Here is a 27,599-nt window from a genome sequence, read left to right as displayed (position 1 = left end):
CCCAGCACCCCTGCAGTGGAACAGTCTCCCACTTGAACTAAGGGCATTGACTTCTCTGCAAATATTTACGAGGGCACTAAAGAACCACCTTAATCGGGAGGCAGCTACAACACTGTGCCTTACTCAGCGGGGCGAACATCTGTGCTGTTTAGTACAGTCCCACATGGGTAGTTTCTGCATGCTATCTGTCTTGCCCTGTTTTCTACCAGGAGCACATGTGGCTTGCAATGTGTACCCATCAGAATACCCGCTTTATACATTTCTTTGTCTGCCTATACCACCAGCGCCTCACTCTCCATCCCACCCCCCCCCCCCCATTTTTTGGTTTATGCAAGTCACTTTTAGTGTACCGATTTTTAATAACCCAATGTGCTGCATCTCTTGACGAGACGCTTCAATAATCAATTATCACCAATCTTGTCATTTAAGGGAGATCGAATGTGGCACTTTGCAGTCTCAGTCTTTCTGGTGGAACTCTATGGACATAGCCTACTATTAACAGCTGTCTACGGGCTTGTGGTTGCAGGGACTGTGCTTGTTTTCGGGGCCCTTATTGGAGACTGGGTGGACAAGAATGCAAGACTGAAAGGTACTAATCCAACATATGATTATTCACTCTTGATACTTTATATGGGGGATGAGGCTGCAAGGGAGCTTTTTATTCAAAATGTTGACTGATCCACTTGCCTTTTGACTCACAAACAGTGGCACAGACGTCTTTGATTGTTCAGAACGCCTCAGTTGCCTTTTGTGCTGCCACGCTGATCGTCATCTTCCTTTATAAGACGGAACTGATATCCCTGTATCAAGGATGGCCTCTTGTAAGTATGAAATTTCGACTTACTTTTGTTTACTTATCAATTGCAATAATTTTGTGTATTTTTTGGTTTAAATTAATGGAACTTTAACCTGTAGCACTATTTGTCCCCTTATGGGACAAATCCACAAAAGGTCTTTTGTGATTAAATCTAATTTAGTGAGGCATAAAATGGCACCTTCAAGCTGAACACTGAAGTATACAAAAAAGTAATGGATGGGATGCTTAGATTAATCTCAGCCACTGATAATTTCTTGGGACGCATCAAAATCAATAGTTATTTTGCATGCAGTGCCATCTTAGTTTAGACCCAGCCATATGCAAATAAGTCTTGACCCTTCTCCAGTGAACGCAGCCCAGCCTGAACTTCTAGACCAGCTTCTTCCCGAACCGGAACACAAGCAATCCAGGACCAGTTTCAGCCTGAGTAAGGTACATCAGCCAGGCATAGCTTGGTTCCAGTGGGAATGAGCACAGGACGCATATCTGGGCATACCCATCCCACTTGAGGCGTCACACTGAAGTAGACAAAAAAGTGATGGATACAATGCTACAACCAATGTCAGCCACTGGTAATTACTTGGGGCTGTGTCCCAGTCCATTGTTATCTTGCACACCATATAATCTCAAGTTTGGACCCAACCATGTGCAAATCAGTCCTGGCCCTGGTCCAACAGGGACAGTTCTGGCTGACTGCGAGGTCAGGTCCTTCCATCACTTTAGAATAGTGGTCTAATAGTCCATCCTGCTGCTTTTTGCCAGCACAGTTTACACCAGGTAAAATGTAGTGCAAATCAGTTAAAACCTTATGAAAATTGTGCAGGTAAACAATGCACGTTTCCGAGTTTGCACGCATCGGACCAGTTCAGAGTGCTTAAGTAATGTTTTGGCTCATATCTCCAGCCGGAAAGGCTGCTTGATGTCCTTGCTGGCAACTGTTTTATGTGCAGTTTTTTTTATTCCTATCTATATTTAAGTACTGTCCTTTTCTCAAGTAAAGTAGACGGTATCCATTTTGACTGCCATTATGGTATTATCTGTGTTTCAAGTGTCCAATCTTCATCATCTACTTGTGTAAGCTTTGACTGATGTGACTCGCTATCTTGAAAGTCAAATACTAAATGCAAGTACTTAGCCATTCATTCTGGGATCGAGTAATATAGTAGTCCCTGAACACAAATGATAAACGATTCCAGATGTTATAAATCCCAGGAGCCTCTGACTTCATTGGGAATCCAGCAAAAAAGATTCTCATGTGTAAAAGAAAAGATCCTTCTAAAATCCAGAAAAAAATGTCACTGTTGTTAAATTTGACACCTCTGCTAAAGTTAGGGGGTATGATTTCTGATAAATGGTTTCCTATGTCATTTTACCTAAGTTGATCAATACCATAAAGTCACAATGTAATTAAGATATGTTTTTTTTGCGCTGAAAAAGTGTAGCTAAAGAACCTGGCCTTTGGCAGACTGTGAGCCAAAAAAGGTTCATAGACCTCATCATGCTGCTACAAGGGCCCTACAATGTCAACTGATTGTACTTCTCATGCTGATAGAAGACCCAGAAATGTCCATTGGCGGTGCTCATCACACTGTCTCAAGGGCCCAGAAATGTCAATTGATTGTACTCATCGTGCTTATAGAATGTCCCAGAAATGCCCATTAGCTGAGCTCCTTGTGTTGGATGAAGGGCTCAGGTTGTCCATTGCCTGTTTTAATCACACGTGTGCACGAGCCCAGACATATTAATTGGCTGAGGCCTTGGAATGGCCTTTCGGTGCACTTATCACACTGATACATGTGCCCAGAAATGTCCATTGACTGAACTCATCATTCTGACACAAGAGCCCAGAAATGTCCATTGACGGTACTGCGCACACTTATACCAGAGCCCAAAAATGACCATTGACTGTACTTATCCCTCTGATAGAAGTGACAAAGACATGGCCATTGGCTGTGCTGAGCACACTGATAGAAGTGCCCAGAAATGTCCATTGACTGTACACATTACACTGATACAAAGGCCTATGAATTTCAACTAGCTGCATTGATCACTCTGATGCAAGAGTCCATTAACTGGAATCATCAAAATGATTCAAGATCCCAGATATTCCAATTGGCTACAGTAATCACACTGATACAAGGGCCCAGGGATGTCTATTGACTGTTCCCATCACATTGTACAAAGGTCCTATGAATGCCTACTGGCTGCACTGATCTCTACAGATTGGTGCGAACAACTATCCACCTTTTTTATCGTTAAAATACAAAAAATTCAAGATAGTCTCAAACCCTCTGACCAGCCACCCCCTATGCAAGCCGAACAACCTCTACTTGACCGACTACCTTCATCCTCACTATGCCAAGTAATAGTGGCTAAAGCCGAGATGTCTAAATTTACTTATGTTGAAGAGATGGATGTGATGACCATACTAAAAGCTCTGAAGTCGGGGTCTCCAGCAGATCCATGCCCTGCGAGGGTTTTAAGTGGAGTGGCCGAAGTAATTACCCCTATGGTTACTGCTCTGGTCAATGAGTCACTAGCTTTGGGAATGGTGCCCGCCCAGTGGAAACAAGCCAAACTCCTCCCTCTGATTAAAAAACCCACTGCCGATCCACCATCAAACTATCGGCCCATATCCCTTCTCCCAGCCCTTGCCAATGTATGCGAGAAGGCCGTATTTTGGCAGCTGGAGAGGTTCGTGGAATCCTCAGGGGCACTCCATCCGGCCCAATCGGGGTTCCGTACCTCTTTTAGCACCGAGACTGCACTTGTGGAGATGGCAGAGGCCATCAGGGAATGCCTGGATGGAGGCGGCAGAGCGGCTCTAATTTTATTGGACCTCTCTGCCGCATTCGATACCGTGCCTCACCTCCAGCTTTTGTCTAGGCTGGAGGATATTGGCATCTCGGGCATGGTCCTTGGGTGGATCAGGTCTTTCCTGTCTGACCGGTCCCAACAAATCTGGTTACCTCCCTTTCATTCTTCTAACCGCAGAGTTGAGACTGGAGTACCACAGGGGTCGACCTTGAGCCCCCTTTTATTTAATGTCTATTTAACACCTTTGATTCTGCTGGCAGAGAACTTGGGTGCAAAGATAATGGCTTACGCTGACGACACCCAACTTCTCTTTACCTGGAATAAGGAGAATATCAGCACTTCAGGAGCTCGCCAATGCCTATCCTTTGTATTTGCTTGGCTAGCAAGAGCCTGCCTCAAGTGCAATGAGGACAAATCAGAAATCTTGCTCTACGGCCAATTCCCAACTGACTTTAAGGAGTCCATTTGGCCCAGTGGATTACCTTGCCCTAAGGGAGAGGGTGGGATAGCTAAGAACCTTGGAGTCTGGTTTGGTGCCGATCTGTGTTTCCGTGACCAGATTACTAGACTGGCTGGGACTTGCTTTGGAACTCTGACCACCCTTCGAAGATTCTTTCCCCTTCTCCCCCAAGCGGCCAAAGAAACAGTAGCCAGAGCATTGGTGCTCTCCCGCCTGGACTACTCGAATGCCCTTTACATCGGGGCACCGGACTTTCTGATTAGAAAGCTACAAGTAGTCCAGAATGCGATGGTGAGACTCCTCTATAACATCCCGAGGAGACTCAGCGTTCGTAAGCAATTGAGGGAGCTTCACTGGCTTCCAGTGGCCCAAAGAGAGCGTTTTAAAGCTCTAGTACTCGTTTATAAAGCCCTGCATGGACCATGTCCACCCTACCTTGCAAAAAGATTTGCTTTTTATCTACCGACCCGTCAGCTGCGATCTGCCTCCCGAAAGCAGGTAGTCGTTCCCAGATTTAAGAGAGTTCGCCTGGGCGGGCAATCTCTGACGGTTTGGGGAGCTCAGATGTGGAACGCCCTTCCTGATGCTCTAAGACATTCTCCCAACCTGATCAATTTAAAAAAATTGTTAAAAACTCACCTTTTTACACATCATGAATAGCTGCTCCCCAATTACTCTGATTCAGTTTCCTCTCCGCGCCAGGATAGTCCCGACTAACAGAGCGCGTTATAAATCAACATATAACATAACATATAACATAACACTGATAACACTCATACAAGGGCCCAGAAATGTCCATTAACTGCACTCAACACATTGACAGAAGTGCCCATACAAGCTCATTTAAGTTACTCTACACACTTATGCAAGTGTACTGAACTGTCCGTTGACTGCACTCATCACACTGATGGAAGGTCCCAGAATGTCCATTTTTTGATTTGATAACACTGATTAAAGATCCCAGAAATGTCCATTCACTCTACTCATCCTACTGGTAGAAGTGCCCAGAAATGTCCAGTGACGGTGCTCTTTACACTGATAGAAGTATGCAGGAATGTCCATTGACTCTACTCAGCACACTGATACAAGTGCAGAGAAATGTCCATTGGCTGCACTCATCACATTGATACAAGAAGCCAGAAATGGCCATTGGCTGTACTCATCCCCCTGATAGAAATGCCCAGAAATGACTATTGGCTGCACCCTTCACACTGATAGAAGAGCCCAGCTAGTGCATTAGGTGCACTCATCACACTGATACAAGAGCCCAGAAATGTCCATTTGTTGTACTCATCACACTGATAGAAGGGCCCAGAAATGTCGTCTATTAACTGTACTCATCACACTGATAAGCAAAGGCAGGCCATCCTGTAGAAACATGTGGAGACTTCCACATGGTGTGACTGCTTTGAATGGGTATTATGGCTGAGACAGAAGAATCACTCATCCAGGTGCAGCTCCTTCTCATGAGCAGAGAAGTGTCGCCCCACCTGCTGCGAGCACAAATAAATAAAATAGCATGACACTGCCATTTTAATTATTTGCCACTGCACTGGCTTATGCAGTTTATACCACAAGGGTGGGGGTGTGGCTGAATCCTGCAGATGCAGGATGCCAGCACTGGTCTACAGTGCACATGTCGAATTGGCAGGCCGACTTCCGACGGCCAGGCCAGCATGCACACTGTAGAAATAGCAATCCAAAGGCTGTGAAACAGCCTGAAGATTGTTGGCACAGGCACCCAACCTCAAAATGAGCTCAGGGTTAGCGTACTCCAACCAATACTGGCTTTCACTCTCAAGTTGATGAGGGTAGCTCCAGGATTGACTGGATCGTCTTCCACTGAGCAGAAAGCGAAGTCCTTCTCCTTCCTGTTTGTGGACAACCAAGATCCCGGCAGAGCAGTGATGCACCGGTCGGGCTCCCGCTCCGCACTATGATGATGTGGGCGCCACCATGCCCAACCACAATTTAATAATGCTAGTCCCCACTGCACACATCCCTTTATGTTTATACACCTACGCTGGTAAATGAATGACCCTATCAGTCAAATTGTATGATTTATTCAAAGCATGAGGAGATGTATGTGATCTGCACAAAATCAAAAGAACGCAGACTAGTCGTTTGTGAAATTTGACAACCAATCTAGGCCACCAAATTGTCACTACTATCACTGTCCAACCATGGAACAATTTAATATTTTTATTCCTGCACATAAAATACTGCACTTTATTAAAATATGTGAAAAATCTTAAATACACTTGTTTGATTTACAGCACCTGCCATTGACCATTTCTATTTATAATACATTTCTGTGCCTTCTAAATCCAGACGATTTGCTACCTGGTGGTTATCACTATTGGGACCATTGCTACCCTAGCCAGTACTGCGACATCCATCACAATACAGCGAGACTGGATCATTGTGGTCGCTGGTGAAAATCGAACCTGTTTGGCAGGTAAGAGTGCTCTGGTGTGAATGGTCTGTACATGCTTCACTTGGCTGCACTGCTGTATCAAAAGGCACTCTTTTTTTGCAGATGAATATAAATGAGCATCCATAGTTTCACAAGTTGTGCAAGACAACATTAAAACTTGGATAAGGAAATGGTGGTTTGGGCTCCATAGACAAGAACGTTTGTTTGGATCTTTGTTTAAAACATTTGTCCTGTGCTAAACTGTGTAACATGGACCCAGAAAGTGCTTTTCATATTGTTTTCAAGAACAGTTTAGGGAAAACATTCAGGCATCATTTGCCTTGTTAGAAGATAGTATGAATGCTCAACCTGTTTATGTGTACGGTTATGTAGACACATCCATTACAGGGAAAGGCTATATATGTCTAGATGCTTCTGGCAAAGTATACAATATGCACTCAAGTAGCTACACTTCACATCAACCATTTAAACAACGTTTATACAGTGCTATAACTGTCCTGGGGCTTCCTATGGTTGGGTGATTCTACTGAGGAGGTTGTCTCTACAGAGCAAACAACGAAGTTCTTAAATACCCACCAAAACTTTAGAAGTTTGCATTGGGTGTGAACATATATTGGCAATGTATTTCAAAGAGAGGCCACTTGCACACAGAAGTGTTTCCTAGCTGCTCAGGCTGTACTTGCAGTTGGTATCATTGCACCCTACACTTCACTCCTTAGGCTGAGTTACACAGCTCTGCCCATTTTAATACACTCGCCGAAATCGATTTAAAAAAAATTGTCTTTTAAATTGTATTTCACCTCTGCTGACACCCACGAGCATTTTCGCCGTATTTTCACTCAACTTCCGACCCTTTTTAGCCCATTAGGCTGCTGAGGGAGTTGGGGGCTTGGAGGTGGCTGGCAAATTAGAGCGGCCATCTTGGCTTGGGTTGGAGGCTGGTTGGTGCTCTAGACTCGGGGGAGCAAGTTAGTGACACGCGCTGTTGCGCATAAATTGAGAAGTCCTTCCCTCCGCGCAGCGGACGCGCCTCCACGCGCCGAAGGAGCGCCTAAGGAAAGCCCGTCTGTGCCCGTCTGTGTCAGGACGGGCCCAGGGGCCGGGAGGATGGAAGCGACTCCTGGTTTGGGAGCAGGTAGAATCACGTTTTGTAGAGACCAGCTATTGATGTTCCGAGATGACCCCGCAGTTCCCTGTCCCCATGTGTTACTCCCCTTGGAGGTAATGATTCCCTGTCCTCTCTGTAAAGGTTTGCTGGGTCCGCAGGAACCGGGTACTTCGTTACTCCCTAAGCCCAAAAAATACTCTTTACTTCTTATTAATTGCCGTTCACTCCCAAAACATGCTCATGAAATCAGCATGATATTTGAGGAGCGTGAGCCAGATGTCCTGTTCCTTACGGAAACGTGGTTAACCGAGGCCTCTGACCCGGACTTAGTCTGTGCCCTCCCCCCGGGGTTCGTAATCTGTAGGAATGACCGGCAGATCGGGCGAGGAGGTGGGGTGGCAATTATATATCGAAACTCTTTTAGGTGCCGTATCTCTGAGAGCCCGCTCGCTGACTGCGAGAGTCTCTCGTTTGTATTAACCTTTTCCTCCACATGCTCCCTTTCAGGGATTGTGGTGTACAGGCCTCCTGGTTCACACACGATTTCTGCGACAATCTTCATGATAAAACCACCCATATCATCAGTAGCGCCCCCAATTTCTCAATCTTGGGAGATTTTAACATACATTTAGACGATCCATCTGCCCCTTCTTCGCAAGCTTTATTGGAAGGACTGGGGATGCTGCAACTTAAACAAATTGTAGCAGGACCTACCCATTTGGCCGGGCATCTAATTGATCATTTCTTTACTAATCTGGTTGAGATTAATTGGGATGAGTCACTCTTTGTCCCTTGGTCAGACCATGCGCTGCTATCTTTCACTTGGACCCCGGCCGATGTCAGCCGTCCGACCACAACCTCTGAGAGACTGGGGAGTATTTGGTCGAGACTCCCTCTAGAGGAATGGCTATCCATATTAAATAAATCTCCCCCTCCCTTCTGTGCCGATCCTATCGCAGCGAATGAGGCGCTTAACAGGTGGCTAGAGACCTCTCTCGATCCCATCCTGCCTGTAAATGAGATTAATCATCGCACCGGCGGGAATAAACTGCCTTGGTACTCCACTGATCTGAAGGATCATAAACGGAGCTGCAAGAGGGCGGAAAGAAAGTGGAGAAAGAACTTCTCCCTCGAGAATAAAAATGAGTATAGGATGGTTCTCAGGGATTATAAGAAGCACCTTAAAATGGCACAATCATCCTATTACCAAGGAAAAATTGCTGATGCCGCCAATTGACCCAGGGAAAATTTTAAAATCTTTAAATCTCTAGTTACTCCACCATGTCCGTCTATTGAGGTAAATGATCCCCAGAAACGGTGCACCGAATTGGCCCGCTTCTTCGCCAAGAAGGTTGCCAACATATACTCAGCTTTTCCACCCCCATGTGTCACCGAGTCCACGATCTCTCCCTCTGGACCGACCTCCCTCACGAAACTCGAGTCCTTTCCGCCACTAGATCTACCTACGGCTGAAGGGCTCCTCAGGAACCTTAAATCTGGCCCCCCCTCTGACATTGCCCCGCCTTCGGTTTTAAAACAGGCCTCTGACATTGTGGTTCCTGTTATCAAGGATGTTATTAACTCCTCTCTGGCGGCAGGTGTAGTACCCCCTCGGTGGAAGCAGGCCAGTGTCAAAGCTCTGCTAAAAAAACCTAGCCTTGATCCAGAAGAATGGTCCAATTATAGACCTATCTCTCTCCTGCCAGGGGTTAGCAAAATTGCAGAGAAATATGTCAACCGCATACTATTAACATTTATTGAGGACGAGGGCGCCTTGCATGTCACCCAAACGGGTTTTAGAACGAGGCATGGAACTGAGACTGCTCTGGTCGCAGTAGTGGAGGAGGCAAGGAAAATTGTGGATGGAGGAGGCCGCGCTGCGGTGGTCCTTTTGGACCTCAGCGCAGCCTTCGATACTGTAAACCACACACTCCTTCTCCAGCGGTTGCGGGAGGTTGGCATTGTGGGGACCGTCCTTAATTGGTTTCGGTCCTTCCTTGCTAACAGATCCTTTGCAGTTTTCGAGGAGGAAGCAGCATCCGATCAATTCCCACTGCATTATGGCGTTCCCCAGGGATCCTCATTGAGCCCGACCCTATTTAATATCTATATGAGGCCCCTGGCTTATGAGGTCCTTCCCTGGGGAATCCAATTGGTCACCTACGCCGACGATACGCAGTTGGTGGTTTCCCTGGCTAGGGCAGATGCTGTGGATTCCGGGGTCAATAACCTTTCCCCGTGTCTCACCAAGGTCCTCGATTGGAAGGACGTCTCTTTTTTTAAACTTAACAGTTCAAAAACAGAGATTATGATGCTGGGATATAAGGCCCCCATTAATCTTGACGCTTGGTGGCCCATATGTTTGGGTCCGCCCCCTCCCCCGAAGGAGCAAATTAAAAGTCTGGGGGTGTGGCTTGATCCCCCCTTTATTTTTCAAGTTCAAGCCCGTAAGGTCGCAGCTACCTGTTACGGCCTTCTGAAGATCCTACGGAAGGTCCTGACCCTTCTTCCGTTCGAGGCAAGACGGATCCTGGTTCAGTCCCTGATCCTCTCGAGGCTTGACTATGCGAACGCGGTCTACTTGGGGGCACCATTAGGGACCATTAAGATACTCCAGTCAGTCCAGAACTGCGCAGCCCGAATGCTTATGGATGTCCCTAGACACAGCTCGGCGAAGACGGCCATCCGGGCTCTACACTGGTTACCTGTTCAGGAAAGGATCCAGTTTAAGGCCTTGTGTATGTCCCACAAATCAATAATCAACAAGGGCCCTGCCATTCTGTGCCCTCTTATGAGGCACCATCAAGGGCCCAGAGCTCTTAGATCCAACCACCGCAATCTGCTCTCTGTCCCGAGGATCAAGCGTTCTCGTACAGGGGGCCGACGTTTTGCAGTACAGGCAGCAAAAAGTTGGAATCAGCTGCCCGATTACCTGCGGCTTGAGCCTAATCATCTACAGTTTAGAAAGAGGCTGAAGACCTTTCTGTTCTGCTGAGTGATTTGTCTGAGATGGGTCTAAAGCGCTGGGATGCCCCCGGGTAGCCAGCGCTATACAAATCTGTACTCATTCATCATGCACAGCGATGGATTTGGATGGGAGAGAATTCAACAATGAACCATTTTGTTTCACATTTTTATGAATTACACATCATCAGATTGTTAATTGTTCCATTAATAATTAATACACTATGCTAGGAGCTGGCTTTTGAGTGAGCTGTTCACTCAGCAGCGTTCACATTTATGTGCCAGGTACAGCAGTGCATGGTAGTGGTTGCTGCTGTCTCATGGTTAATACTCTCAGATTGAGTGATGGACGAGGATGCCAGAATATGGCCAATAATGGTCCCTGCCTATACCACACTCTTTAAGCTGTCAACAAAACAATCTGCCCTTTTTGGTCACCGCTGTACTTTGTGCACACCTCTCTTGCCCTTGCACCTACCTATGTCATACGTGTGACATCAATCCATTTGGTATCATTAGGATAATATTTGGTATCAAATAGGAGGATTTTTTTCAAAGTAATTTCATTGCAAATGTATTTACTGCAACAGTATTGTGCTTCATTACTTTCCTGAATTCTTTTCTAGCAATGAACGCTACCATGAGAAGAATTGACCAAGTGACCAATATACTATCCCCATTAGCAGTGGGACAGATAATTACGTTTGGCTCCCTGGTGACTGGCTGTGGATTCATTGCTGGTTGGAACATTCTTTCAATGGGCCTAGAGTACCTGATACTTTGGAAGGTTTACCAGAAGACTCCAGCCCTAGCGATCAAAGGTGGTCAGAAAGGAGATGAACAGGAAATGCAACAACTAAATGAAAAGAAAGGTATTGTAGATATTGACAAATGTAAGAAATATTTCATGATCATAGCGTTTGCACAAGATTTGCCCATCATTTCATCCAAAAATATGTGTACAATACGTTAAGAGTGCTGCATTTTTGGTACAGGGTCTTATGCCTTTTTGATGATTTTTCTATTCAAATGTAGTGACCTGCTAAGTTCTTGAAGTCATGTGTTTTTAAAAAGTGTTATTGCCCTTTGTCAAGCACCTTCACAAGGGTTCCGATCCCCAAAAGAGGACAGTAAACACTGGCAATTGCCTGCCCCACAATTATGGGCCAAAGTGTAAAACCAGGAGGCATGATGAGGGATGATGAGCTGTGTATGCCTGGCATCATCAGAGGATGATAACACTTATGAAAGACTTTAACATATGGATTTGTGTCCCTATTGTCAAATAACACAAGCAGATACACTCACCCACTTTTCCTGTGTGCTTTATGGCCCCGCTGTTAAATCTCTACTGCATGCGAACAACAGTGGTTGGTCTCAGCATCCTGTGAATGCACACTGGGAGCCTTTCTTATACCTTTCAATGGTCTTATGGCACTGAAGAAGTTAGTTAGTTAAAAAGTTCTTAATAAAGCACACTGTGACCAAGCGGCTTCCTGGCACTAGAGTAGAGGACTGAGGAGCAAAGAGATATGCCGAAAGGAAATCAGCAGGAGTACGCTTGGGAGAACAGGAAGGTCTTAAGGGCCTTGCGGAATTGTAAGTAATCTGGAGTAGATCTAATGGATGGTGGAAGGCTGTTCCAAAAGCGAGGGGCCAATACAGAGAATCTAGTCCCTCCGGACTTGGATCTGCGGAAGCGAGGGACATTGAGAAGGGCATGATTGGAGGAGCGGAGGGCACGACTGGGAGTGTAGGGATTGATAAGGCAATTGATGAAGGCCGGGGCAGTGCGAGCACGGGCCATGAAGGCCAGACATCCCATCTTGAAAAGGGATCTCTGGCAGATGGGGAGCCAGTGAAGGGATTTCAAAACAGGAGTGATGTGGTGGAACTTGGGAAGGTGGTAGATAAGATGGGCGGCCTGATTCTGAACAGTCTGAAGCCGGCGTAGTTCGTAGGCCGGAATGCCCACGTAGAGGCTATTCCCGTAATCAAGACGGAAGAGAATCAGTGCCAAAATAATAAGTTTAAGAGCATCGGGAGAAAAGAAACGGGACACTTTCCGAATAATCCGGAGGGAAAGAAAACAGGAGGAGACAACTGAACTAATCTGGGCACGCATGGAGAGGTCCGGACTGACTTTAATGCCCAGGGTCTTTGCTGAGGCCGCCGGTACTGGCGAGGGGCCGAAGGTGGGGGACCAAAAGGCGGCAGACCAAGGGGAGGTGGTAGGGCCAGTCAGGACCAACTCCGTCTTGTCCAGATTAAATTTAAGTTGATTGATGTTCATCCACTCAGAGATGAAAACTAGGGTAGAGTGGAATTTAGGCAGGGAATCCAAGGGGGAGGAAAGATCAAATACTAACTGGAGGTCGTCCGCATAATTATACACGGAGACCCCCATGTCAAGAAGAGAAAGAATGAGGGGATGAATGTAAAGATTGAAAAGAAGGGGGGACAGGGAGGAACCTTGGGGGACCCCGCATGAAACCAAGCGGGTGGGGGCAGAAAAACCAGAAATATGGACCGCCTGGGTCCGTTCTTTGAGAAAAGAGGTGAGCCAAGAGAGGGCAGTGCCCCGAACGCCCGCTGCGCTGACACGGCCGAGAAGGATGGAGTGATCGACCGTGTAAATGCAGCGGACAAGTCAAGGAGCACCAAGGCTTGGGGTAAGTTGGAGTCAGCCTTGCTCTTTAGCTCGTCTAGAACGGACAGGACCACTGACTCAGTAGAGTGGGCCGGGCGAAAACCCGCTTGGTGGGAGGCCAGAAGATGGTTGTCCTCAATGAAGGTATAGACACAGGTTGTGATGTAGCTCTCCAAGATCCTCCCAAGGTATGGAAGAAGGGAAATGGGTGGAAAATTAGACGGGAGAGAGGGGTCTAACCCAGACTTTTTTAAAGAACTCTCTGCAAGCTATAGAAAGTTGTTGACGTACAGATTATCACCCTGCAGTGAACATAGAAGATAAAAAAATCTAACCACTTTTATAAGAAAGCAATTTGGAAAGAAAAATATTTATTCTGCTTCAATAAAGTCTTTACTCTGAATTTACCTGAAGCATTTTTTTGTGATCAAGGAATTGAAAGATTCTCCTAATCAAGTTGATTTATCAATCTCAATAGTCAAGTGCATTCATTTTGCAGATTTATTTGTAGGTAAGATTTCTGCCAATCAAGCTTGTTTACTATGAGCACAACACTTCGATTTCCACCATTTAGATATACTTCCTGGCCTTCTTGATGTTCCGACACACTTCCACACACTGAGTTCACTGCAGTAGTTCCTTCCAGAAAATTATCCAGTTCCCCTTGGAACCGATTATCACTTAAGATGCATAAGAAGTATTGGCTGTTAGATTCCAAAAGACCAAGAGTGATTATTAATGCAATTTACTAGCATCGTGCCTGGACCTTTAAAATTGACCTGAGCCACTCCCTTATTGAAAAGGCTTCTATTGACCCGCATCCTGGTCAACTATTGATCGATTTCCGAACTGCCTTATTTGGCTAAGCTGCTGGTGAAATCTATTTTTATCTAGCTATCCAAGTTTGTGAAGGCTAATCATTTTTTACTAACTGCCCAGAAGGGTCTTCACCCATGGCGTAGTACCATCTTGGCAGCTTTGGATTATCTTTTCTGCTGTGCTGCCTCCAACATCTCAGCTTAATTTTACCAGATGTTCTGCTGACTTTTGACACCATAAATCACAACTTTCTACAGACCATCGTGTCTGGGGAGAGAAGATTTAGCTTTCCTATGGTTCTCTAACTTTCTTTCAAAGATGTCCTTTTAGATCCCACCTCTTCCTTTCACGTCATTTGTTGAACACAGTGTTTGTCTTGTTCCCTAAGACTTTATTATCTTTTCACAACTGCTGTTCAATCTATGTATCATCCTGTCCGGTTTACAATATTCAGTCCTTTGTGTTTAACTTATTTCTTTAAACAGATTGTTTGACCTAGCCCTCTCTCAGGGTCACCCCCAAACATTTTGCCTTCACCAGGCCTGTTTTCTAAATTTCATTTTTCTTGGCAGTAGGACTCTGTACACTTTTCCACTATTATCCAGTGCTAAAGGCCTTGTGCTCTCACCTTTGAACATGGTGAAATTGGCTTACTCCCAATTGGCACATTTAATTTACTTGTAAGTCCCTAGTAAAATGGTGCTACATGTACCCAGGGCCTGCAATGTAAATTCTACTAGTGGGCCTGCTACACTCATTGTCGAACCCACTAAAGTAGCACTTTAAAACATATTTTAGGTGTGCCTTTGCAGCATTGCACAGTTTTAAACTACCAATTCACCCTGGCAAAATAAACCTTTTGCCAGACCTAAACCTTCTTTTTAATACATGTAAATCACCCCATATGTTAGGCCCTAAACAGCCCGTATGGCAGGGTGCGTTGCGTTTAAAAATTAGGGCATGTGTTTTTAATTTTAAATGTCCTGTTAGTGAAAAACTCTTTTTTCGCTACTGTAAGGCCTACCTCTCTCATAGGATAACGTTGTGTTACCTTATTACATTTAATCAGCGCTAACTGTTGCATGGGAATGGGTAGAAATGTCATGTTTGGATTCAAATGACATTTTTTTTTTCACAACAATTTTATTGGTAGGATCGGGCAAGAAATAAGTGTGGCTCCCCACATTCAGGAGAACACCACCAAGCATTGTGTTACAGGTACAGCATAGGACTAAGCGTCCAACTAAATAGTCAAGAGAAAGCAATTATAAAAGGAATACATCCATACCCTCCCCTACCCCTATGATCCCCAACTACCCAACCCTCCCACCTCTACCCCTGTGTCCCACCCTACCCCGGTGCACGTGCATACAGATAGCTTCGATGTCCAATCATGAGGCGATACTCGTGGCGTAATGCAAGGACTTGCAGATAACATGCAACTAAAGATCTTCTTCCAGTTCCGCTGGCGGGTCTAGTGTCAACCCCCTATACTCAGCCCATCTCTTCCATATCTTGAAATGCTTGCGGGGGCAGCCACGTGCTTCAGAAATCGGTCGTTCCAGGCCCATACAAAAGTCCATTCCGGCTCTCCAGGCACACAGGGGGGGGGCCATCACATCCTTCCAAGCCCGGGCCAGGTCTCTTTTGGCCACCACCAGTCCCAGGAGCAGCAGGTGGCGTTTATAAATGTTTCCGCCAACCCCCTCTAGGATGTGAAGTAAGCCCAGACGGTGAGTGCGAGGAAGAGTCCAATGCAGTACCTCAGACAGGCAGCCCCACACACCCCTCCAGAAGCCTACCAGTTTAGGGCACGACCATACCGTGTGGAGCAAAGTGCCCACTGCAGCCCTGCAGCGCAAACATTCCGGGGATCCAATCAAGCCTGCCTTCCACAGTCGTTCACGGGTAAAATAAGCCCTATGGAGAATTTTGAATTGGATTAGTCTAAATCGTATGGCAATGGCTGCTCCCCTAGGGGACTCCAGAGCCTCCCTCCAGTCATCTTCATCGAGGGGGCCAACATCAGCTTCCTAAGTCGTCTTTAGCGGAAGAAGGGTGGAGGAACAATGAGTGACCAATGTCTGATAGATGCGAAAGACTTTCTTATCCCCCAGATCACCCATAAAGACTTTTGCCTCCACGGGACTAAAGTCGGGAAGCGAAACCATGTTGGCAATGCTGGGCATGAGTGCGTGTCGGAGTTGCAAGTACCGAAAAAATTGAGGCTGGGGCATGTTAAATTCGATGGTGAGTGCTTGAAAGGACTTGAGCGTCGTTCCGGACATCACGTGACCTAGCTGCGAAATCCCAATCGCATCCCAGCCTTCAAAACCAGATAAGGCCGACAACTCGGGTAACAGGCCATTATGCCATAGTGGCGTCTCCGCGGTCAGTCGGCCCCACCAGCCCATGCGGCTCAAGGCCTGCCGCCAGACAGCAAACACGAGACTCGTGACCCTCGGCAGTCTCCGGCACAAGCGGGCCGAGTAGAGGACTGTATGGAGCGTATTGTCGCCCATCAACGTGCGTTCCAGGGCATAGGCTGGATCCCCGCTGTCACCGTACCACCAATCATTCTGGATAAGCAGATGAGCGGCCTGGTAATAGGACAGCAGATCCGAGGTGGCCAGGCCTCCGCAATAGGTGGACAAGAAGCACGTACGTAGTGCCACTCTGGCCGCTCCCCCAGCCCATAGAAAGCGGCCCAAGATCGAATTGACCTGTCGGAACCACTGGGGTGCAACTGGATATGGATGATTCTGCAATTGATAGAGGAGACGTGGGAGCGCAACCATCTTAAAAATTGCGGATCTGCCAAAGATAGAGAGGGGCATACGAGACCAGGTCTTAATATCTGTCTGAACTCGGTCCCAAACGGGCACTATGTTGCGTTCCCAGGTAACGTTGGTTGAGTTTGACAGAAACACCCCCAGATATTTCATGCCATGCGTAGCCACCTGTAGTCCCACCGTCCAGGGATCTGTCACGGTGTCTCCATTGAGCACCCAGAGGGTAGATTTACGCAGATTCAAATATAGGCCCGAGACTTCCCCAAAGATTCGCATAATTTCCAGTACACGCGGTCCCGAGCGCTGCAGATCGGTAAGAAAGAAAAGGACATCGTCCGCGTAAAGTGCGATCCTATCCGATAAGCTGTCGTTCCATACAAAGCCCCGCATTTGCGCATCTATACGCACCCATGCAGCCAAGTGTTCCATTAGTAGAGCGAACAGATAGGGGGAGAGCGGGCATCCCTGCCGGGTCCCTCGTCCAATTTGAAACGTCTCTGACACCACCCCCGCAACCCGCACCGAGGCCGTATTATCCGTGTACAGTAGTTTGATATAGGACAGGAAGACCGGGCCCAGATTGAGACGGGGCAAAAGAGCAAACAGGTAAGTCCAGCTGACGGAATCAAAGGCTCTGTTAATGTCAGCTAGCAACAGAGCCGCCCGCTCCCCTGTGGCTCCCATGGCATCGATCGCCGCCTGCGCGCGTCGGATGTTATGCCGCGTCGCTCTATGAGGCATGAACCCGGCCTGGTCCGGATGTATCATGTCTGTTATATACGGGGACAGACGATTCGCTAGAGCCCTAGCCAGAACCTTAGCCTCAATATTGAGTAACGAGATGGGGCGATATGAGTCGTGTCGCTCCGGAGGCCTACCCGGTTTCTGAAAGACTACAATTTCGGCATGTCGCCAGTCTCGGGGCAGAGTGCCCCGCTCACGCGCCGTCTCAAGCGCCTGGTGATAATGGGACCCCAGATGCACGTGAAACTTCTTATAAAACTCACTCGGGTAGCCACTTGGGCCAGGGACCTTTCCGGTATTAAGCTGTCCCAGGGCATCGCCCAGCTCCTCAGCCGTAAGGGGCGCATCGAGTGCCTTCCTGGTTTCATCCGACACCATCTTGGGGGGCAAGTCCTCGATAAATTTGGTTACCTCATCAGTCGATAGGCGATCGCATGGGGCGTACTGAGTAGCAAAGTATGCGGCAAAACTCGCTGCCAGCTCAACCGGGTCAGTAAGGACCCCACCGTCAACGGACGTGAGTCCTGGCAGCGTAAGCGGCTGGAGGTGGCGCTGGCAGAGTCTATGAAGCATCGTACATGACTTGTCCCCCCATTGGTATATTTTACTACGTGTGGCTAGCCATGCCTGTTTCGCATCATCGAGTAGGACAGATGCGTAGGTCTGCTGGGCCTGGAGAAGGAGTCGTAACCCGGCTTCATCCCCCCCATGCGGTGCTGCACCTCCAAGGTTTCCACCTGCGCTGCCGCTTCTACGATCGTTTCTCGCCGCTTGCGCCGGGCCGCGGCACACCACGCTATGTCCACTCCCCGGATAGTGGGCTTCATGGCCTCCCATACCACCCCGGCGTCAATGTCCCCCACGAGGTTTTCCCGCCAATATAGGACTAACGCTTCCCGCAAGTGCGTCACATAGGCAGGCTGCTGGATATGCCACGAGGACATCCTCCATCGAAACGGTTGGCGTTGTCGACAGAGTTCCACCCTAATCGATACCGGGGAGTGATCGGACAGACCCCTAGGCAAGATGTCAGCACCCTTCACTCTACACAAGCAGTCGCCAGGCACAAATACGCAGTCTAATCTTGAATAGGAGCCATGCACAGCAGAGACATACGTATACTCGCGTGTGGTAGGGTGCATATGTCTCCAGGCATCCGACCAGCCCAGTCCCTCAGTCATAGCATGCAGTCGGGTGTGTGCGGGGGGAGGGGTAGTCTCAGCCACTTCTCGGCGCCGCTGGCGATCCACACTCGCATCCATCACATCATTCCAATCACCGCCAACCACCGCCAGGGATTCAGGGATATCCTCCCACACTGTGAACAGTTTCTCAGCTAGGGCCCATTGCAGGGGGAGGGGGGGGCATAAACACTCCCAAAGACCACAGATTCAGTGCCCACCATGCCCTTGACAAAGATATAGCGACCCTGTGGGTCAACCCACTGCTTCTCATGGACATAGGCCACCCTGCGATGTATTAAAATGGTTACCCCCCTGGATCCCCGGGAAAATCCGGCATGAAACACCTGGTGATAGCCAAACCTCTGTAGACCCCGCACTTTCGAGCCCATCATGTGGGTTTCCTGGAGCAAGAAAACGTCAGCACTCTCATTCTTCCCCCATCTCAACACTGCCCCACGCTTGATTTTGTCGAGCATCCCCCTGACATTCCACGTGATCACCCGCAGAGACGCATCGGGAAGTCTATGAGTCTTGTCAGCCATAATCAAGTGGGACCCACCCAACAGAACGTCCTCGCCATTGCCACTCATCGCACACTGTAATGAACACTATAGCAAAACACACGTGCAGTCCCACCCCCCCGCCCCAAAACCCCCAGATAACATGACGAGCAACCCTCGTCCCACCCCAAACCCCAGAACCAACCATCAATTGAATGTCATCACAGTCTTGAATATGTTTCAGTCCCAACTCAGTGGCCCTGTCCTCGGCCACTCGCACCCCGCCTCCCCCCACCCTATACCTCAAAAAACCATGAAGTACCTGTCGCGGCATGGGTGCCCCCGAGTCCAGAACAGAGGACCCTGAGCCAACCATGCCAATGGATCCCAACTCCCCAGGTAACAGCAACTTCAACACTCCCTTCCCAGAACCCCCCACATTCGTAGGAAAGCAGTAGCCCCTATGTGTAGTCCCCGAGCCCCCACCCACAATCCCCCCCATGGTCAGCGGTCAGCCACAAACCCATCCTGAGGCAGCCATGACGCTACCAGTCTATCAGGCCTCAAGAGCCCGCACTACGTTGGCCAGGGCCTGAAGTAACAAGAGTACAGAGAGGCGCAGAATCTTCAGATTTAGCCATTATCCATTTCAAACTGGTCAGATTCTTCGGTCCTACGACCGGCCTGGGTGCCGCTGAAGGAGGCCGACCGCTTGCGTGACCTAGATCGCCGGGTCTTCTTGGTCTTGGTCGCCTGACCATTCCGCTCTTGTGATGCTCCACTCGAAGGGCCTGGATTCAGCCCCGGCTGAGAATTCGGCCGGATCCTAACCGTCTCGTCGGTCCATTTAAAGAGGTCCTCCGGAGTATTGAAAAACAGTGTCCGCGATTGGAATATCACCCTCAGGAGCGCAGGGTACAACAGGGAGTACTGGAGTTTGAGACCCCGCAGCTTCGCCTTGGCGTCCATGAAGGATTGGCGCTGTTGCTGCACTAGCTTCGTGTAGTCAGGGAAAATCATTATCTTACGATTTTCATAAAGAAGGGTCTCCTTGGTTCTCGCTTCCCTCAGAATGACATCCCGGTCATGGTAATTCAGAAGTCTAGCAATTACAGCCCTAGGCCGTTCACCCTCCGGTGGCATCTGTGACAAGGCGCGGTGTGCGCGTTCAATAACGAAGCAAGTAGATAGAGCCTCCGGGGGCAGCCAGGTTCCCAGCCACTGCGTGAGGAATTGTTCCATATTACCCTTCTCACAGCGTTCCGGAAAGCCAATAAATCGGAGATTGTTGCGGCGTGCGCGCCCTTCAGCATCCTCCACTCGAAGCGCCAGACCCCGTTGCGCAGTTTCCATTGCCGCCATCTTCTTCTTGAGCGTGCCTACATCGTCCTCCACCACCGACACTCTGGATTCAGCCTCCGTGATCCGCGCCACGGCATTCCGCAAGTCTTGGCGCAAGAGGGTGACATCCGCGCCCACTGCCTCTATCTTGGCATCTAGCATATCTCTTGATTGGGTGATGGCCGCCATCAGTGCCGCGTTATCCGGCCCCCCTCCTTGCTGGCCACCTCCTGACGGTCCAGGGCCCCCACCGGGCCCGGTGAACTTGTCGATCGTCACTTGTTTGGTGGGGCCGCCACCTCCCCTGGTCATGGCTGCAAGCCCCTCGCAGATTGCCCACAGCGTACACCGAAATGGCCGTTCAGGGACCCCAATCCCCTTCACCAAGTGTAACAGGGGGGGGTCACGTGAAAGCAACTGTTCCTTCAGTGGGCCCCGGATAGTCTCATCTGTGGAAAAGTCCTGTGTCGAGGCAAGGTCCAGGCAGGCCCCGAAACCAGCCCTCCACCAGTCAACAGTCTAAGGCCCCTAATCCCCCGTGGGCTAGGCAGCGTCTCTTTCACACAATCCACGGGCTCCACAGCAACAATGAGGGGCACCTACTCGTCTATGCAGCCCAACCAGGGCCCACTCAGTCGACCTCCCCCTCAGCCTGGTGTTATCCCTCGTAGCTCTGAACTCGTGGCACGGCTTCAGGTAAGCCGACAGCAGACCTCCGGATCTACTCCCACGCTGCCAGCGGCCCGCAAGGCTTTGTTGCACCCCTCGGGAATAGACAGTACAGTGGCCACCACCACGGACGACCGGGGCCCCAACGCGGGTACTCACGATTCTTCGTCCACCACCGGGCCCCCCGACAGCCGTCTCGTCGCGCTCCAGGCCGTCCTCTGTGCAGGAGCAGGAGGGGGTCGTCCCAAAAATGCAGCGCCGAGGCCTCGTCCGGCCCCGGAGGCGGCCGCGGTCCAGCGCGAGCCCCAGGCGGGCGTCGCGAAACTCGAGGTCCCCGGCTTCTCGGGTGTCACCAGGCCGCAGCGGCCAGCAGGACGGATTCACGGACCTCTGGATCTCAGTCGTGCCGTTCCGCACTCAGGGCCTGCATGCTCATTAATCGGGCGACTCGCAGGGCCACCCCGGACAAGCGACAGGGCGGTCACACCGCGCCGGAGGACCCACCGCAAGTGTGCCAAATCAAGTCCCCGGCTTTCCAGCCGCGCGCTGGGCCGCTCCTCCTCCGCTGTCACTCCGCAGCGCCCAAGGCGTACAGGGCTCCGCCGACCACACCGGAGGGACACCGACACCTACAGCAATTGTTGCCGCACTCTGGGTATGGTAAGCAGGCTCGGGGATCAGGATAAAAGAACAATTGTGTCGCGGGCAAGCGGGAGCTCTAGATGGCTGCGACCGCCATTGCCGCTCGCTAAGCCATTCAAATGAATTTTTATTTAAAATTATCATAAAAGAGTCAGATTTTGCATTGCAAATTTGACAATTAGACTTTTAGAACGTTTATATTTTCCTGCTGAAAAGTTTCTAAGGCCTTCTGGAAGTTTCGATCTGTTTGGGGCTGTTAATGGCTCCCCCATTCCGAATGCGTATTTGGTAGACAGTGAACAATAGGGGGCTAGTTGTGGGCCGGATAGGATGGTCAGGCAAAGTTGTTCCCTACACCATATATGTCAATAGTTATGCCACCAGCACACAGAAAGAAACCTAACACTAGCCTTTTGTGATCCTAGTCTTTGTTGAGCCTTCACAGGAAAAGGGAGGAACATTGCAGACATAGATGTTGGTGTAGTCTAGAAAATTCTCCTACTTCAAAAGATTGTAGCCGGTATAAATATTCGACCTCCTGAGCCACTCTTCAGTAAAATCGTGGACCTCTGGTCATTACAGAATAAGGACTGCTTATTCCCCAGAGGAAAGCCCTGATGCTTGAGGCCTGCCTTGTTCCCCAGTGGACAGCCCTGCTGCTTGAGGCCTGCCTTGTTTCTCAGAGGACTTTCCTGCTGCTACCAGTGGCCTGCCCCTCTGCATGAGAGTTGCCTTGTTCCTTAAAGGACTGCCCAGCTGCTTGAGGCTTGCCTTGTTCCCCAGAGGACTCCCCTGCTGCTTGTGGCCTGCCCTGCTCTCTGCGAAGACACACTGAACCTGCTCCCTTCATCCCAGGCTATCTGGGTGACTCCAAGGGTTAGTTGGCTGACCTCCTGCTCTGAGCTACAGGGACACAAGGGACACAACAAGTTCCAGATACACCCCTGCCACTAGTCAGCCGACCTGCTACAACTGTACCTGCCTGGACCTGCTTGTGCCCTGCTGGCCTCTACCAGAGTGACCCAAGAGGTGCTTCCCCTGTTCCTGGACCCTTGGCTGGCATCACAGTGCACACCACTACAAGAAAAGGTGAAATCCTGAAGTTCTGGACTCTTTACACCGCAACTTTTAGAAGGTAACCTTTCAGATACACTAACCTGGATCTGTATCTTTCTAAAATGACCAGATGCCTGTGAGTGGCACTTTGTGATTTTAAAATAGCATTTTCCCATTTCTACTGATTGGATTGGTTTGTGTCCTGCATAAATACTTTACACAGTGCCGCTAAGTTAAGCCTGACTGCTTTTGTACCAAGCTACCAGAATGTTACACAAAGGTTATTTTACTGAATTTTATGGTTTACCCTGGCAAGGAATATGGTAGTTAATTGACCAGGGCTCCACACCCCTAACCTATAACCCAATTTCTTACATAGATGACACCCAACTTATTTTAAAGCAAAGCTAACAGGAGATAGGATAGGTTTTCTGATATTTGTAGTACAGAAAGTTTTGGGTAGGCTTCAAAGGATTAGTCTTTTTAATATATTGACTGATATTTCACAGACAGTCCTTGGTCCTCGGCTATGCAGTCTTTGCAGACCCATATTTTGGAAAAGAAATGAAATACATTGGCTGGGGAACTCTTTTCTCCCATGTTACAGTATCCCTTGATCCGATCAATCTGATTGATTGGACCCTAGAGGAACATTTATGATAGGGACTATAAAAAGGGGCAGGGGACATTTTCTCTGATCCCCCAGCGGATGTGCGGAGGAGCCGAAGACAAACAAAAGGCCTTCAAATAAAAAAAACCTGTTTTTAGGTCTCGCCTATGCATCGCGCAAGCGCTGCTTTGGAGTGACCTCTTGGATTCACTCCGTACTTTCTTGGAAACGCGTGCATGTACTGCACTGTTTCCAATGAGTGCTCGTGCATGTACAGCGTTTACCTTGTGGGAGCGAGCAGTAGTGCCATCTGTTTGCAATTATCTCACCTGCCGCTTCTTGCTCCTGCAAGGTAAACGCTGTACATGGACTTCCGGCCGCGTTCCACTGCTCTGAGCGTCTACAGGCATCCAGTAAGTGCCTGCCGCTGCTCGCTCCCTGCGCATGGCTTTAACTTTTGCGGCCATGTGATCCGTTTCGGGTCACATTTCAAAGGTTGTTCTTTCTGACGACTCCTTGCCACTCATAGGTGCATTGCGCTGCCTCCAGACACAGTCCCCTTAATCTCCGTGTGCCTTCCATCAACACCTGATGTTTCCCACTTCAGCAGCATCTGTTGTTAATTGTTTAAGATTTTACATGCTCCTTTTTAAACTGTGCCTCTTTAATGTATCTTTAAGGAGCAGAGCTGGGCGTCACGCTCTGCACAGCACAGTGCAACTCCTCCTCTTTTGTTGGTTGCTTCCCCTGTAGCTTTTACCTCCTTCCATTCCCGGACAGCTACTTCATAAGCGATTCGCACGGAGACACAAGGTAACTTTATGAGCGCATCATGGCCTCACATAGGAGGCTCACGAGAAACACCCATTATATAAGCAGAAGCTGCTGGTACTGCTTGGTTCTGCTAGGGCTTCTCCATTTAGTCGTAAATGAGCTCTCCATGCCAGATAGAGTCACCCTCCAACCGCAGCCGACTCAAACCCTCTGCGACTCACTTAATTCTTATTTTACAGATAAAATAATCACAATAAAAAATAATATTCCATCTCCGGCCTCCCTTACTTCTCCTTTTCTCCCCCCCACAAATACTAATATCCTTACAGAGTTCCCTCCTATATCCTTAGAAGAGTTCACTAATCTTCTTCATATAGTCAGCTCGGGCTCCCCCAACGACTGCTGCCCCCCGCAGGTCTTAAAAGAAGCCTTCCTTGCTTGCCCAGGTCCCCCTTTGGCACTACTTAACAACTCCCTTGCCATCGGGAAGGTTCCATCTTCTTTTAAGCAAGCTGCAGTTCTACCGATACTAAAGAAATCTACCGCAGACCCCTCAACACTTAGCAATTACAGACCCATCTCTCTCCTACCTTACTTAGGAAAGATCCTGGAGACCTTTGTTACTCGCTGTTTGAGCTCTTTTATAGAGCAATCTTCCTTCTTGGACCCCCAACAAGCAGGATTTAGACCCCTCCACTCCACCGAGGCGGTCATTGTAGCTGTGATGGATACACTTAGGAAAGGTGCGGATAAAAACACCCCTCAAGCCCTTGTCCTATTAGATCTCTCGGCAGCTTTCGACACGGTCGATCACACTCTTTTGATCGACCGTGTCTACAACGCTGGCATTCAGGGCGTGGCCCTTGACTGGCTCAGATCTTTTCTCCATCAACGCTCTCAGTCTGTCCACTTATCCTCCTTCTCCGCTTCTTACACTTCCCTTCCTTGCGGAGTCCCTCAGGGCTCAGCACTTTCTCCTCTCCTTTTTAATTTGTACCTTCAACCTTTATTAGCTTCCCTTCGTAACTCCCCGGTCACAATATTTAATTACGCCGACGATCTTCAGTTAATTTTCCCCATAGACTCCCTCCCTTCTTCCCGCACTAATTTTCAGACCACCATGATGACCATCGCGGAGTGGATGCACCACAGCCACTTAAAGCTGAACCCCACAAAAACTGAGCTCGTCCTGGTAGGAGGCCCCAATCATCCCTGGAACTCCACGTTCTGGCCAACTTCCTTGGGGCTAGCACCCTCTCCCGTGAGCTCTGTCAAAAGCCTGGGGGTGATTATTTCTGAGGACCTGTCAATGCGACCCCAGATCAACGCGGTCACATCTGCCTGTTTTTTCCACCTCAGGCGGATCCGCAAGATCAGCAGGTATTTCAGTAAAGAAGCCCTGACCCAAGTGGTCATTGCGCTTATCACCTCTAGGCTCGATTACGCCAATATTCTTTATGCAGGGATTCCAGCTTGCCACCTTCAACGGCTGCAGCTGGTGCAGAATCAGGCTGCCCGCCTGATCTTCCACCAGCCTAAGCACCAACATGTCACTCCCCTCCTTCGTAGCCTACACTGGCTCCCGGTATCCAAACGCTGCACCTTTAAACTGGCATGTACCACCTTTAAAGCCCTATCTGATGCAGCGCCCGTTTTTATCTCTTCGGCTCTGACCCGTCACATCCCTACGAGAGCCCTTCGCTCAGCCTCATCAAACCTCCTCGTGGTACCTAGATTTAAAAGGAAAAAGCACGGTGGTCTGAGTTTCTCCGTCCTGGCCCCTTCCACTTGGAACTCCCTTCCCCTTCCCCTTCGTCTCTGTCCAAAGCTTGACTGCTTTCGCAGACTTTTAAAAACTCTGCTCTTCCAAGCTGCATTTGACTAAACCTCCTGCTTTCGGTCCCCCCCATTTGTCTATCAGCGCCAAGAAACCAATGGTGATAGAGCGCGTTACAAATGTTTTTTAATAATAATAATAATAATTAGTCAACAAAGAGTCCCCCTGGGTCCTCACAAGTGCAAGTGAAACCAGGGTTGGAGGGCCTCCCGCGCCTGGCAGTCTACAGCCACTGACTGGACCACCTTAGCCGGTACGGATGCCTTCTGGCAGACCATCTGCATTAAGGCTGCTCTCCCTGGCTAACAAAGCAGCTTGTGCTGTGCCCGGCATGGACCCCCGATACCCGCTACACAGTCTGCAGCTGTCAGTGGCTCCCACTTTGCCCCCTGTATGTCTCCTTATTTATGGTGTATGTGAGGAGTGTGTGTCCAGGAGCTGATGTGTGCCCAAAGGGCCCCACACTGGAGGTCTAGAAGACCCCTTTCCTCCACCATCGGTAGCATCACAGGCCTCCCACCACCTTTTTATGCTGCATGTGCCCCAGCAGGTCCTATGGACACCTGTACAGCCCTGGGAACCTGCCCAGGCAGGGAGTCCTTTCGCATAACAAATTCCTTCCTTTTCACACAAGTGTATCTGGGAGCAGAATCTCACTTGCGGCCTGGGGTGAGGATTGGCACGCAGCGCTGCATGCCGGCCTCTAGGCACGTATTGCGCAGAGGGTGGCCCTCAGAAATGATGCTGAGGCCAGGAGCCTACACAGAGCCCCTCCGGCTACACAACGATTTCACGCCGTCAGTCAACCCTTTGTGAATAGTTGTAGCCGTCCCTCTGCTCCTCTCACCCCCCCCACACTCCTTCGATCGGTCTCATGATTGGTCTTCCCTCACCCAGCACTGTGTATTGCACAATTCATTGCACACAGTCGTGCTTGCACCTCCCTGACTCAGCAACCCCAACACTAGGCTAAAACACTGCACCGCATAGGACACCGCGTACCACCACCAGGCCTGGATCCCATTTCCTTACCACCAGTCCAGCACGGCAATACACTGACAAACACTGCCCCTTTCCTTACCACCCCCCAGAGTGTCACTCAACCACCACTGCTTACTGGAGGGAGGGCACAGACCCTCGTATACACTGGGCGGCAATCTAGCACAGTAAGGACCAGCCAGCTGCCTGTCCCACAGAGCTATAAAAACAAGCATTGGCATAGCCAATAGGTCTCGCCTTTCGGATCTTATAAGTGTTTAGCCATGCAGCAGTTGATGTTGTTGCACCAAGGATATTGTGCTGCATAACTAAATACGTATAAGGTCCCAAAAGCGAGACCTATTGGCTATGCCAATGCTTGTTTTCCATAGGGATGTGC

General features: G+C 49.1%; 1 protein-coding gene across 1 annotated transcript in view; it reads left to right on the top strand.

The window, feature by feature from the left end:
- Positions 1-27,599, top strand: part of LOC144824644 (ferroportin-like) — a 95,764-nt gene that overhangs the window by 30,586 nt on the left and 37,579 nt on the right. Inside the window, exons 3-6 of the mRNA XM_078683693.1 lie at positions 430-589; positions 706-821; positions 6,426-6,552; positions 11,230-11,475. Coding sequence (XP_078539819.1) covers positions 430-589; positions 706-821; positions 6,426-6,552; positions 11,230-11,475 — 649 coding nt within the window. The remainder of the gene's footprint in view (positions 1-429; positions 590-705; positions 822-6,425; positions 6,553-11,229; positions 11,476-27,599) is intronic.

Source organism: Lissotriton helveticus, chromosome 3_1, assembly GCF_964261635.1.
Source record: "Lissotriton helveticus chromosome 3_1, aLisHel1.1, whole genome shotgun sequence".
Lineage (NCBI taxonomy): Eukaryota > Metazoa > Chordata > Amphibia > Caudata > Salamandridae > Lissotriton > Lissotriton helveticus.
The sequence above is the reverse complement of the archived record's forward strand: the minus strand, read 5'-3'. Positions and strand labels throughout refer to the sequence as shown.